General features: G+C 47.6%; 1 protein-coding gene across 5 annotated transcripts in view; it reads left to right on the top strand.

The window, feature by feature from the left end:
- Positions 1 to 14,715, top strand: part of EHMT1 (euchromatic histone lysine methyltransferase 1) — a 144,774-nt gene that overhangs the window by 78,974 nt on the left and 51,085 nt on the right. For all 5 annotated transcript variants that reach the window (XM_063144770.1, XM_063144772.1, XM_063144767.1 and 2 more), the window contains 3 exons: positions 2,129 to 2,209; positions 6,971 to 7,091; positions 9,453 to 9,584. In XM_063144770.1, the coding sequence (XP_063000840.1) occupies positions 2,129 to 2,209; positions 6,971 to 7,091; positions 9,453 to 9,584 (334 nt within the window). The remainder of the gene's footprint in view (positions 1 to 2,128; positions 2,210 to 6,970; positions 7,092 to 9,452; positions 9,585 to 14,715) is intronic.

Genomic DNA, 14,715 nt, shown 5'->3' with positions numbered 1-14,715 from the left:
GTGTGAACAGAGTGCTGGACTAGATGGACCAGATGGACTAGATGATGATGGAGGAGGAGGAGTCCTGCTTGTTCATCCCTGGCCGATGGCTGGTCGGCCACTGTGTGAACAGAGTGCCGGACTAGATGGACCCTTGGTCTGATCCAGCAGGGCTCTTCTGATGTTCTTACGGTCTTATGCCTTGAGTACTGGAGGTAGCACATAACCATCAGGGCTAGTAGCCTTTGATAGCCTTCTCTTCCAGGAACTGATCCAACCCCATTGAGTTCCATAATGTAACTCTGCGCTGTGTGAAGAAGTCCTTCCCTTTATTTGTCCTGAATCTCCCACCCATCAGCTTTGGGTTCTAGTATTTTGAGAGCAGGAGAAAAATGTCTCCCTTTCCACGTTCTCCACACCATGCACAATTTTGGTGTAGTGGTTACAGCAGCCTTACCCAACATGGTGCCTTCAGATGTGCTGGGCTACCCTTCCCATTATTCCCAGTCAGTGGTCCTGCTGGCTGGTCATAAAGTGAGTCATAGTCCAACAGATATGAGGGAGCACTAGGTTGGAGCATTCTGGGCTGGAGAGTTGGACTGGCATTAGGGAGACCCAAGTTCACACACCTGGAGCTCTGGGATCAGGGAGAGTCAGCCGTGGACACCACTGTGGCGTTACACCCCACAAGTCAATTCCAAACGTATGTCTGCGGTTTGTAAGTCTGTGGTTTTTAGAGTGTTGGCCTGAGTGGGCGGAGTTAGAATGTCTTGGGAGTGGGGAGGAGTGATATATATAAGGGAATGACTGAGGGGATTGGAAAAAAAACTTTTCGGGGGGACTTGTTAGGTACTCTTAGAGTCTGTAGTGCTCTCTGTGTTTAGGGTACTTAAGTTCTGGGAAATTTGAGGGTCAGTGTAGTGAGTGGTGTCTTTAGGGTGTGGTGTGCACGTAGTGGATGTATATCAATCAATACTGATAATGAAGAAAGTTCAAGAGTGATTGTGTGAGAAAAAGGAAAGCGCGAATGTGAATGAGTGACAGGATTGTATGAAAGTTTTCAAAAAGGTTTTTAAATGTTGTTAGTTGAAACAAAGCTTGTGAACTTTTAAAAATAAATTTTGATTGTTTATTTATTTTATTTATTTATTTATTAGGTTTTTAGACCGCCCAATAGCCGAAGCTCTCTGGGCGGTTCACAAAAATTAAAACCACAATAAAACACCCAACAGGTTAAAAACTACCACAAAAATCCCACGTGTCTGTTTGGCATTTATCGTCTTAAGTTTACACATTTAACACCCACTCTGACAATCATTCACCTCAGCAGATATAACTCACAGAGCATTATTATATATATTAAAATCCATTCTCCATTTTAAACCCCTTTCTCCACATAGTTTGGAGGAAGGTGGGTTTTTATCCCTTGCCTCAGGCGTATCAAGCGGTGGTGCTTGGCTTGAGCAGGGAGTAGCCTCGGCCGGGTCTGGTGTTCAGAGCCTGTGTCGCCCCATAAGAAGTGGTGGCAGACGTGAGGTCTGGTGTTCAGAGCCTGTGTCGTGGCAACCACTCCCGGGTCCTTGGAAGTGAAGGGCGTTGTCAAAATGGAATAAATACATTATCAGTGGAATCTTATGCATATCTAGTCAGAAGTATGCTTCACTGGGCCTGTTCAGACAACATCTTAAGCCATGCTTAGGCTGCTGACCCATTTGCAGCAAATGGTTAGTGAACCATTCCTAACCATGGTTCACACAACAGGCTAAGTCAGGGTTTACATGACATGCTACGACACAAGTGTTTAGCTCAAAGTGCTTAACAACCTTGGCTTAGCGTGTTGTCTGAACAGGGTCAGTGTAACGAAGCCTCCTGTGCTGGAGGGCTCATAGCTTAGTGGTGGAGTACTTGGTTTGCCTATAGGAGATCTCTGGTTCAGTCCTTGGCATCTCTGGTTAAAAGGAATAAGAGGCAGGGGATGGTCGGAACGACTTCCCTCTTCCCATTCCAGTTGACAATCCTAAGCTAGGTGGACTAGCAGTTTGACCTGGTAGTTTAAGACTGCGTCCTGCGTTCTTTAAACAGGGGCAGATTTCTTTTTAGATCTATCTATCATCTATCTGTTCACTTAATTTTTCTTTGGTTACTGCAGATCATTGACGGGGAGTCTGAGGATGAACAAGACTCTGGAGAGTCCGCGGAAGAAGAAGAGGACGGTGATGAGTCCGACTTGGTGAGCCATGCCTTTGAATACCTTGTTCTCATTGTCCCCTTCGTGTCTGCAGCAAGCGCGGTGCCTACACCCTTTAGGCCTTCCTGCCCTAAACCTCTGGCTGCAGTGGAATTAAACAGTCTGTGCAAGACTGATTTGCCCCTTCCCCCAGCTTTAGGGTTACCGATGAATTGTTTGCTTTGCTCTTTATTTTTTATGGGGTGTCAAGCAAAGTTTGCTTACTCTCGGTTCTTAAATATTTCTCTTTACAATAAAAGTTTATTGCTTTCTTGTTAGGCCTCAGCTGGGGTCTGCTCTTGGTTGCCAGGTGCCAAGACAAGGGCGTGGTCCAGGCAGGCAAGGCCAAGGCCGGAAGAAGCAGAACAGAAGCAGGGACGTAGCCCAAACAGACACTGCCCAGGGCCAAGTTCCGCAGGAGGCAAGGCAAGGCACCAGGAGGCGGCTGCTGCTCGTAGTGACAAATTGCCCAGACCAATGAGCAAAGCCGAGGCCACGGCTCTATAGGCCTCATTGAGCTGGGATTGGCTTATACCAGGGGTGTCAAACCTCAGGCCCGCGGGCCAGATCTGGCCCTCCGAGATGGCCACGCCCCCTTCCCCCGACCACCAATCATGTGCCGGCTTTTGCGCATCTCCCCCCCCCATTCTAAAAATGGTGAGATGCTATCCCGAACGATTCGTTACTAGCCGTAAGAGCTTTCAGCTCAAATAAGCTGGTATTTGGGGCCCGCCCACAATTGGAATATGGCTTCTCTGAAATTGAATTTGAGCCCTTGGGCTGGAAGAGGTTTGGCATCCCTGGCTGATACGCTTAACTGTGGCCTACATGGCGACCCTTGCACTGCAGCGCTTAGGGAGGTTCGTAGGAGAGGTAAGGCGCCGGGTCCTGACTGCTGGGTGCCTCCATTCAAGACTCTTTCTCTTTCTCTCTATCCCTCGCTCTTGCTCTCTCTGGCCTCATCTACACCAAGCAGGATATTGCAGTATGAAAGCGGTACATAAAAGGCAGAAGCCACACCAAGCAGGATATAGCATTATGAAAGCGGTATATGGTATGTATCAATGGACCCCAACAGTTATCAGTGCACTTCAATACCGCTGTAAAGCAGTGGTGTGGCTCCTGCCTTTTATATACTGCTTTCATACCGTTTTCAAGGTGCAATATCCTGCTTGGAGTAGATTAGGGCCTTTGCTAGACCTAAGGATTATCCCAGGCAAATGGAGGGGTCGTCCCTGCCTGCTCCCGGGATCCCCTGTGTGTCATTTGGATGCACAGGGATGATCCCCGGATGATCCTGGGATATACACCGGGTTTAGCCATGGCCTAGGCCTCTCTCTGTCTCTCTGTCTCTCTGTCTCTCTGTCTCTCTCTCTCTCACACACACACACACACTGTTTTCTCTCCTTCACCCAGGTCATTAGGCTCCTTTTTCACAGATCTTCCAATTCTTCCTTGGCTTTTTCTCCAGCTATTCTTCCCTTACTATCCCTTTTTCTTTCTTGATTCAGAAGGATGGGTTCTGCACCCTAACCCACAACCAGCGAGACATGTATTGGATTTCAGTGTAAGGGACCGAGGTTTGAATTAGCGCTCTGCCGTGTAGTTGGCTTGCTTTGCCGGGTTGCTGGTATTAATTGTTTTTAAATCGGTTAAATCTCCCAACCTTCCTTATTGCCAATTATACCTCTGTTGTTTGGGTTCTATTTGTCTCCGGGACAACCTACTGCACAGCATAATGACGGACAGATGGTTGTGAAAAAGAAAGAGAGAGAACTGAGTTAATGGATACAGCATAGGAAAGAGATGTATTTATTTATTTATTTATTTCCAATATCTGTATACCGCTCCATACCTAAAACCGATTCCGGAGTGGTGAACAGTAGCATGAAAACATCCCCCCCCCCCCAATGCAAACTGGCTAAAGTTAAGAAACAGCAATGACCATCAAAATGACCGACATGCAGACAGGAGTTGTGACTTCAGAACAACCAGAGAGGAGGCAAAGAGCACCTTCTCGTGAAAAGGCCTCCCGTAAGTCTGGGGCCATCAAAGGAGGTCATAATCGGACCTGGAAAAATAGGTCTTCCTCAGTCCTGCACAGAGTTAAGAATACTTAAATATTCCATTGGTTTTGCTGCCAGATGTGGAAGGGCAAACGGTCAAGTACACCCTCCAAGAACCCAGGGCCGGCCAAGTTATTTGGGCACTTGAGACAGAAAGCCCTACAAATGCCTCTCCCTGGGAGTGAAAATAGAATCATATTAAAACATTTTAAAAGTAACGGGTTGCTTCCCTTTCATGTTACCCTAAATCAGCTGTCTAATGGTCCCGTTGTGGAACATAAATGTACCTGATTGCACAATGAATAGCACTTTTCTTCTTCACAGGAGCCAGCCAACAGAAAAGTAGGGGGGGTTCACTTTCTTCCTTTCATTTAGCCTTGTTTATAATTTTACCAGATGTGATTATAAATGCGGACGGGTGGTAACTCTATGCCTTATTGCTGGAGTTTTGTTCTGATAAGAACAGGTGGAATTTGTTGAACGCAGCAAAATGGAAATCTCTCTTTTCCCTGGTTGGCATCCAGAGCCCCTTGATCTGCACCACGCAGGATATTGCACTTTGAAAGTGGTATATAAAAGGCAGGAGCCGCACCAAAGCAGGATGAAAGCAAGACTGCGTCAATGGGCCCCAACAGTTGTCAGTGCACTTCAATACCGCTATAAAGCAGTAGTGTGGCTCCCGCCTCTTATATCCTGCTTTCATAGTGCAATATCCGCTTGGTGTAGATCTGGCCACGGTCTCAAGCTTGGAATCCTCAAGAGGGTGGATTTTTATCTAGCAGCAAATTGTGTCGGTCCATTGGGGTTTGAGTCCCTCCTGTGCTGATGATCAGGCTGCAGCTATAGCCCTTTGTAACACACACAGGGCTTTCGCTAAACCAAGGGTAAGCAGGAGGTTGATTGCAGGGCCGGTGCCAGACTATTTTGCACTCTAGGCAAGGTGAGCTGCTTTCACCACCACCACCCCCAAAAAAATGCCAACTTTTGATTTTTAAGAACGTATGTTTCCTGGAAAAAATAAGAAGCACAAAACTTGAAACTGCTAAATTTATTTTAAAGTGCAAGAAGTACGTCATGCCAGTTATAAAGAACGTCTATGGGTCTAAAATGCATTATTTAATAGGAATATCACCTCCAAATCATCCCCCACAACTCACACACATGTGCACACGCACACACTCAGCATCACTCACTCCAAACAAACACACGCGTGAACACATGCATTCACTCAAAGACCCCCTGCACCCCATTCACCCATACATTCTCTCTCCCTCTCTCTCCCTTCCGGGTGTGTTCCGGAAGTCCAAACGTGGAGCCGCCCCACCCCCCAGCGTCCCTGGCTTTGCTTCGGCTGGGCGGGCACGGGGCACCATCTCACCCACCCAGGCCCAGTTGAATCCTCAGGCCGGGCCGTCTCACAGGCAATGTGCGTGAGTGTTGCGCTGTGCCTGGCACCCCTCTTAGCTTGGCGCTCTAGGCGGCTGCCTGAGTGGCCTCTATGGTAGCACCGGCCCTGGTTGATTGTGGTCTACTGGTCAATTGCTGGATGATTTGCAGTAGATTGCCAAGAGATTCTCTTTAAACAATAGCGTCAACGACGAAAGCTCTTTCTTGCTTGTCTTCAGGTGCCAGGTCAACCCTGTTATTTTGGCATGTTTTTGTCCTGGGCAGTAACGAAGTGAGCTGGTGTGGGCATAACCACCCCAGTTTTCTAAAGCATGGTTTAGCAAGTTGGGAGTAAGCGCTGAGTCCACACGCTCCTCCCATATGCACCAGCTTCGGTTACGATCCTGGTTCAATTAAACCACAGTTCTATGGGGTTTAATTGAACGTTCGTATCCTAACCGAGACCAAAAGCATCTTGCGAATGGATTGGCATTAAATTATGATTCCACGTTCGAGACAGAACGGGGAATTGTGTTTAAAACTATCTAGGATCAAAGCACGAAAAGGAATGAGAGTGGTGGGGAGTGCGGCCCCCCTCCCATGTTCTTGGCTTCTGAAATCAAGGTGTATTCAGCCAGAAACATTGTGTCAATCTGCTTAGTACTCTTACCTGCCTTTTTTTCTGGGTTTGCTGCTTCAATTCCCTCCCCAACCCCCCACACACGCACACCTGTTGTTGAGGTGTTCTATTGTAATGAGTAAGTTTTTAAAAAATAAAATATCAGTTTATTTTTTTTTATGATTGATTGATCGTTGAGCACCATTTGAGAGCCTTCATGGACGGAAGGAGGGGGTGGGCTGAACGTGAAATATTTTTGCAGCGAGCGCCGGCACTGAACGGTAAACCTTGTGTGATGATGTAAGAACACACAGAGTAAGAGAAGTTGGGAAAATGTGCCTACGTCATCAAATTAGGGTTCGCTTGGCACAGAATTGGGATTGGCTACCTGTATTTTTCTTCTTCTTCTTCTTCTTCTTATTATTATTTACACACACAGCCTTGGTTATGGGGGACGCCCAAGGGCATGTACTTTAGAATACAAGGAAGTTTTCTCTCTCTGTGCTTACAAGCCACCTGGACATTAAATCCTTGGCATGTGGCGTTAGTTCCGTGGTGTTTCATAGAACGGCTGTGTTGCATAACGCAGAATGGGTCTCCATCCTAAAGAAGAGCCATAAAGGGGCTGCAATAGCTTTGGCTATCAGGATCAGGTCCTGGTTCCTGAAGGAAGTGGCTCCTGTGGTTTTGCAGAGTTCAGAATCCAGCCTCAAGAAGAAGATCATGAAGAGGAAAGGGAAGACAGACAGCCCCTGGTTGAAACCCACCCGGAAGAGGCGGCGGAGGAGTAAAAAGAAACAAGCCAGTGCATTAGGTAACAGAAACATTGGACGAGTCTTTCGGTTTTTTGTTTTAATTTGGGCGTTTGTTCAGTAGAGACTCCAGGGCTGGGCCGGTAACCTGGTGCCTTCCAGATGTTTTGGCGGAAAAGGGCAACTGAAATGATCAAGGGGCTGGAGCATCTCCCCTAGGAGGGAAGGTTACATCAGCTGGGATTGTTTAGCTTGGAAAAACGGAAGCTAAAGGGAGACCTGATAGAGGTGTACAAAATGATGCATGGGGTGGAGAAGATGGATAGGCCTTCCCCATAATGCATGGGTCATCCCATGCACCTGATGGGTGGGAGATTCAGGAAAAATAAAAAAGAAGTACTTTTTCATACAGCACATAGTTAAACTATGGAATTTATTAAGACTTAAGTGATAACCACCAATTTGGATGGTTTAAAAGGGTGTTAGATAAATTCCTGGAGGAGAAGGCTATCCACGGCTCCTAGTCTTGATGGCTATATGCTACCTCCAATATCAGAAGCAGTAAGCCTATATACACCGGTTGCTGGGGAACATGGGCGGGAGGGTGCTGTTGCACCATGTCCTGCTTGTGGGTTCTTGGTCAACAGCTTGTGAACAGATGGACCGCTTGGGCTGACCCAGCATAGATCTTCTTATGGTCTCTTGCTGCCATCAGCTCCAGCCAGCATGGCCAGTGGTTGGCAATTATGGGAGTTGTAGTCCAACCTCATCTGAGAGGTATCCGCTTGCCTAACCGTGCCCCAAGGCCCTCCACTACTTCATCATTTCATTGGCAGTGAGGAACACAGATCAGCGTTTCTTCACTAGGCTCATGGAGAGTGATCCAAAACCGAGGCCCTGAGGACAAACCCAGCCCCTTCAGACATGCCAGCTGGCTTCTGCTCTGTGGCCAGCCGAGAGTGATATTCAGAGGGAGCAGCAGCTGTGGCAACGGAACTATTTTGGAAAGTGGTCCCATCCCTGCTTGACACCCCCATGTTTCGAAAGTGGCTCTCTAGGCCAGGAATACACAACCTGGAGCGCTACAGATGCTTTGGACTACAGGGTCCATAATCCCTAGGGCTGATGGGAGCTGTAATCTAAAACATCTGCCGGGCGCCAAAGTTGCCAACTCCTGTTCTAAGTAAAGTAATTGCTCGCCAGGGATTTCTTTTACACAAGCAAAGTTGCTTGGAGTTTCTCTTCCTGGACCGCGACAAGCAGCCTGGCGTCTTGCAAAATCTTCTTTTATAGCAGGGGTGGTTAAGCTATAGCCCTCAGTTGTTATCGGACTCCCAGCTCTTCTCATCCAGGACTGTTGGCCTTCCTGGTTGGGGGCTGATGGAAGTTGGGAGTCCGACAGCACCTGGAGGTGCCCAGGTTGCTTATCCTGCAACTCTTCTTTCTGAGGCCCAAAGTCTCACAGGCCATGTGTCCTCCATGCCCACACCCACTTAACTCCATTACGTGTTTGCAAAAGTCCTTCAAACCCACCTCTCTCTCTCTCTCTCTCTCTCTCTCTGTTGCCTCTCAGTGCTCAGTCAAAACCTTTTCAGCCACTAGCCTTCCAGTCGGTTACCTGAAGTTCCTTCCTCCTCTTGAACTGGCTAATGGTGGCACGATTAAAGGGGGAGGAACTGGCTAGCAACGGGGCAGGTTGACTGATCGGCTCTAGGCTCCCGACCACCTTGCTGGTGTTCTGTCCAGCTAACTTATTCCCTTGTTGGAGAGAGGGGAACGAAAGTGTGTATGTGTGTGTGTGTGTACAAATGGAGAAAAAGCATGAACTAATCCCTGATAGAGGTTCACACATTAGTTTTCATTAGCAGACACCGCCTTGCTCAGTGAGAGGCTGCGATTGGCACTTCACATTTCTTCTGCATTGAGCCAGATGTCTTCTGTCCCCCCCCCCCTTCATCTCATTCGACATTATTGGCCTCTTTAGCCTTGCTTGGATCTAAAGCCCTTTGCATCAGGGTAGGGTGAGTCAACGAGAGCCAGGTTCTTGTCCCTTCCTTCCTCCTTTTCTTCCTTCCTTCCTTCCTCCCTCTTGCCATGTGCATTTCTGTTGCTAATACAGTGCAGCAGCAGACAGATGTGTCTGAAAGGGAGGACTTCTCCCGACTAGGTTCCTGGTGACTAGCACCTTTTTAACGGTGTGCGAGGGGAAATCTGCTTGATCCAGGCAGAGAAGGAAGTAGGGGCTCAAAGATCAATGGACCCAGCTGTTGCATTTTAATTATTCTATCTGCATCTGTATTTACAAATCCTTCGGCGTGTAGCCTGCATACTGTCTGCTAGAGATGAATGTGGCCTTTAGAGATGCAGGCACATGCATAGCTCTTTCCTGGCTATATAAATATGTGTATATATTTTAAACCCAGGTTCTGAAGCCTATAAGCAACCTTTGGGCAGTGGAGAAGGAGCCAGGCAGGAGAATAGCATGGAATACATGGAAGTCTCTCTGGATTCCTTGGATCTTCGAGTGAAGGGAATTCTATCTTCGCAATCAGAAGGTGAGTGTCAGCTTTCTAAATATGGCCATGTACCATTTTGGTTCTTTGTTTCCTTGGATTCATTTCTCCGTATTAAGTTGATGCCCCCTGGTGGCTGCTAATAGGAGAAGGAGGAGAGGCCGGCGTTGCTTAAAAGGGAGAGGAAAAGGCACAAATGGATCAAATAGAGAATTCGCCGGAAGGGGAAGCGAGTTGCTCACTAGGCCAGCGCTGCGGGGCGTCGAGGGAGGTGGTGCAGGATATAAAACGGCTCAGTAGCCTCATGGGAATGTCCTGGTGAGTATTCAGAAGACACTTCCGGGTGCCACAAGTGCGTTCAAGCCATTTGGCCGCTCATTGTTGTCCAATTAGTTGTGTCTGGGTTTTTTTTTTAACCCCCGCCCTCCCGAAACAATCATCTCTTTCCAGTTTGGCCTCTAACGCTCCCATCTATTCTCGAGCAGAAACACGTGATCAAATTCCATAAAGGCTGCCCTAGGCCAGGAAGGTGGCATAGAGCTCCTGCATGCCAGAAAACCATTCTGTAGAGGAGACATGGAGGCTTCTGACTGTTTTGCTTAGTGGAAATGTGGTTGGGGCCTTGTTGAGCCACTGTTCAAGGGTGTCTCCAGTCCAAAAGGACCTATGCCATTTCCTCACCATCCTGCCAAGATGCCTCAGCCTTGTGCTATAAATGACCAAGGGCGGATGCAGAATTCCATAGCAGCCCTTCATCCTTTTGCTCCTCACATCCTTATATTGTGAACCGCCCAGAGAGCTCCGGCTATTGGGCGGTATAGAAATGTAATTAATAAATAAATAAATAAATAAATAAATAAATAAAATTGGTCCTGGCATGTGCTGGTAATCCATTCATCTGGCTAGGCTGCGGTAGTATGACAGATTTGTCCTCCTATAGGATTTCTGTACATGCCATATTTCAGGCACCAAATATGGAATTTCTAAGATTACAGAATTCCTGGTATTAACGCACATAGTTTGTAGACAGAGACTCTGAAACAGTCACATCTTTCTTTATCTTTTACATTAAAATCTTAAGCAGTTCCTACATGATTCACATACGATGTAAGAACATGAAATTGAGGCAAAATACATCATGGTGCCAACCAAAACACATTTCAGAAATGCTGTATGTTTGGATCTAGGAGCATTGCCTTTAAAGTAGTAAAACATCTCACACAGAAACATTTCTGAACTGGTAGCAAAACGAGGCAGAGGATAAGACAGGCTTTTTGGTCTCTCATGGGGAGAGATGTTGCTTCTTGTGACAAATCGATTTTTGGTTCTGAAATTCCTGTATTTCGCCTCTTATATTTAAATGATTTCTTATTAATGCTGCTTTTGTGATACTGCTGAAGACAGAAACTTCTCTAACAGTTATATTTCCCCCCAAAGTTTCCAGCTATGATTTGGGAATAATATATTTACTTCATATTTGTTAGCTTCCTTGAGCCACACTTCCCTTCAAAACAGGATAACATTTGCTTCTCTTCCACAGATTTACTATTTTAAATTTGATGTGTGTTTTTTGATGTGATAGGACAATATTTCATGTCATAAGCAGGACAGGTGGACAAGGGTCCAGTAAGCATTTATTCTTTCTCCCCAACTTTCTTATCTGAAAGACCTTATCTGAGATCAGCTGGGAAAATCCCACCCTTGCTATTGCAGGCTCCTAGATCAATGAAAGGTTCAGTCGAAAGGCACAGTGTGTCAGCGCAAATGCTTCTGTTCGAATGCCTCTGTTAGAATCATGTGTTAATACATTTCAAAATATTGTTTGTTTCTCTATGAAAATGATAACCTATGAGAGAAATATGTAGAAGACCAATAATCTTCCTTTTGGATAAGTATTTGCAAGGTTGCCTATCTCCAGTATTCGAGGCAGTAAGCCTGTGTGCACCAGTTGCTGGGGAACATGGGTGGGAGGGTGCTGTTGCACCATGTCCTGCTTGTTCATCCCTGGCTAATGGTTGGTTGGCCACTGTGCGAACAGAGTGCTGAACTAGATGGACCCTCGGTCTGATCCAGCATCAGGGCTCTTCTTAGGTTCTTATGTAGTGATGGCCACCAATTTGGATGGCTTTAAAAGGGGGTTGGATAAATCCCTGGAGGCAAAGGCTATCAATGGCTACTAGCCCTAATGCACCATGTCCTGCTTGTTCATCTCTGGCCGACAGCTAGGTTGGCCACTGTGTGAACAGAGTGCTGGACTAGATGGACCCTCAGTCTGATCCAGCATCAGGGCTCTTCTTAGGTTCTTATGTAGTGATGGCCACCAATTTGGATGGCTTTAAAAGGGGGTTGGATAAATCCCTGGAGGCAAAGGCTATCAATGGCTACTAGCCCTAATGCACCATGTCCTGCTTGTTCATCCCTGGCTGATGGTTGGTTGGCCACTGTGCGAACAGAGTGCTGAACTAGATGGACCCTCGGTCTGATCCAGCATCAGGGCTCTTCTTAGGTTCTTATGTATGGCTTTGGATGGCTTTAAAAGGGGGTTGGATAAATCCCTGGAGGCAAAGGCTATCCATGGCTACTAGCCCTAATGCACCATGTCCTGCTTGTTCATCCCTGGCTGATGGTTGGTTGGCCACTGTGTGAACAGAGTGCTGGACTAGATGGACCCTCGGTCTGATCCAGCATCAGGGCTCTTCTTAGGTTCTTATGTAGTGATGGCCACCAATTTGGATGGCTTTAAAAGGGGGTTGGATAAATCCCTGGAGGCAAAGGCTATCAATGGCTACTAGCCCTAATGCACCATGTCCTGCTTGTTCATCCCTGGCTGATGGTTGGTTGGCCACTGTGCGAACAGAGTGCTGAACTAGATGGACCCTCGGTCTGATCCAGCATCAGGGCTCTTCTTAGGTTCTTATGTATGGCTTTGGATGGCTTTAAAAGGGGGTTGGATAAATCCCTGGAGGCAAAGGCTATCCATGGCTACTAGCCCTAATGCACCATGTCCTGCTTGTTCATCCCTGGCTGATGGTTGGTTGGCCACTGTGCGAACAGAGTGCTGAACTAGATGGACCCTCGGTCTGATCCAGCATCAGGGCTCTTCTTAGGTTCTTATGTATGGCTTTGGATGGCTTTAAAAGGGGGTTGGATAAATCCCTGGAGGCAAAGGCTATCCATGGCTACTAGCCCTAATGCACCATGTCCTGCTTGTTCATCTCTGGCCGACGGCTAGGTTGGCCACTGTGTGAACAGAGTGCTGGACTAGATGGACCTGTGTATGCCTGTGTGCATCAGTTGGCAAGACAAAGAGCATTGATTAAGTAATATGCTAGCACCAATCCTGTGACCAGCGCATTGATTTCAAGTGGGAGCTGCTGAGAATCTCCTCCAGGAAATGCTGGATCAATGCAGACACCAGTCTGAATCATCCCACTGTAGCTGTATGAGTCCAAGCACCAAATGTAGTCATTTCCATTGGAATGTTTCCTAGAATAGTAGAGTTGGAAGTAGCCTATAAGGCCATCGAGTCCAACCCCCTGCTCAATGCAGGAATCCACCCTAAAGCATCCCTGGCAGATGGTTGTCCACCTGCCTCTTGAAGGCTTCTAGTGTGGGAGAGCCCACCACCTCCCTAGGTCACTGGTTCCATTGTCATACGGCTTTAACAGTCAGGAAGTTTTTCCTGATGTCCAGCCGGAATCTGGCTTCCTGTAACCTGAGCCAGGAATGCTTTAGGGTGGATTCCTGCATTGAGCAGGGGGTTGGACTCGATGGCCTTGTAGGCCCCTTCCAACTCTGCTACTCTATGATTTTAGGCTCCAGTTGAGCTTCTCTGGAAAGAGCATTCCACAACTACTCACCTCACCTGGAGACAGGATAAGTTAGGGTCTGATAATGTGAAGAGAACTTGGACGAGTGGCTGTTTTACATAATGAAAAGTCTGTAAAGGCGCACAGAGACGTATCTCACTACAGAAGCTAAAGTGAGCTCTGAGTTCTCCTGCCTGCCTGCCTTCGCTCCTGTTCTGACATGCATACTTGGCTCTGAATCCAGCGTGGACTTTTCTGCGCCCCCCCTTTCTTCAGGCAGGTTCTTCAGACATATAGAATCTTTACGCAGTTCAACATCCATTCCACGTTTCTACTTATTTTAAAGCCGTTCTCCTCCTGCCCCTTCTCCATCGCTTGAAGCCTTGCTGGAGTGGAGGGAAGGGATGGCCAGGACGGCCAGCCAATTGGCACTCTGCAGAGCTATCTGGGGAGGGGGTGGAGAGGTGGCTGCATGTGCGTGCTGCGCAGCCATCTGGAAACAGGAAAAACTGGCTTCTCCCAAAGTCGGTTTCTCCTAGGAAGGTTGTACGTCTGCCCAGAAAAAGAAGGAGTGCAAGATCCGTACTGGGCTTGCAATAGGAATTATGTGTATGCATCCCAAGTCCCTTTCCCGACAGAAGGCACGTGCTCTGTAGTTTTCCGCTTCAGCTGGGCTTTCGGTGTTGCTTAAAGATAGGGTGGCCATAGAATAGTAGAGTTGGAAGGGGGCTATAAGGCTATCAACTCCCTGCTCAATGCAGGAATCCACCTTAAAGCATCCCTGGCAGATGGCTGTCCGGCTGCCTCTTGAAGGCCTCTAGGGTGGGAGAGCCCATGACCTCCCTAGGCAACTGGTTCCATTGTCGTACTGCTCTAACAGGTCACTCAGATCTCTCTGGTCTAAATCATAGAACCATGGAGTTGAAAGGGGTTTGTAAAGTCATCGAGTCCAACCTCCTGCTCAGTGCAGGAATCCACCCTAAAGCATCCCTGACGGATGGTTGTCCAGCTGCCTCTTGAAGGCCTCTAGTGTGGGAGAGCCCACCACCTCCCTGTGTCTTTGGTTCCATTGTCGTACTGCTCTAACATTCAGGAAGTTTTTCCTGCTGTCCAGCTGGAATCGGGCTTCATGTCACTTGAGCCCGTTATTCCATGTCCTGCACTCTGGGAGGATCGAGACGAGATCCTGACCCTCCTTTGTGAGACAACCTTTCAAGTATTTGAAGAGTGCTCTCATGTCTCCCCTCAGTCTTCTCTTCTCCAGGCTAAACATGCCCAGTTCTTTCAGTCTCTCCTCATAGGGCTTTGTCTCCAGACCCCAAATACACCCTTCCGTCCTTTCATTACGAAACTCAAGGTGGCAA

Source organism: Elgaria multicarinata, chromosome 19, assembly GCF_023053635.1.
Source record: "Elgaria multicarinata webbii isolate HBS135686 ecotype San Diego chromosome 19, rElgMul1.1.pri, whole genome shotgun sequence".
Lineage (NCBI taxonomy): Eukaryota > Metazoa > Chordata > Lepidosauria > Squamata > Anguidae > Elgaria > Elgaria multicarinata.
The sequence above is the reverse complement of the archived record's forward strand: the minus strand, read 5'-3'. Positions and strand labels throughout refer to the sequence as shown.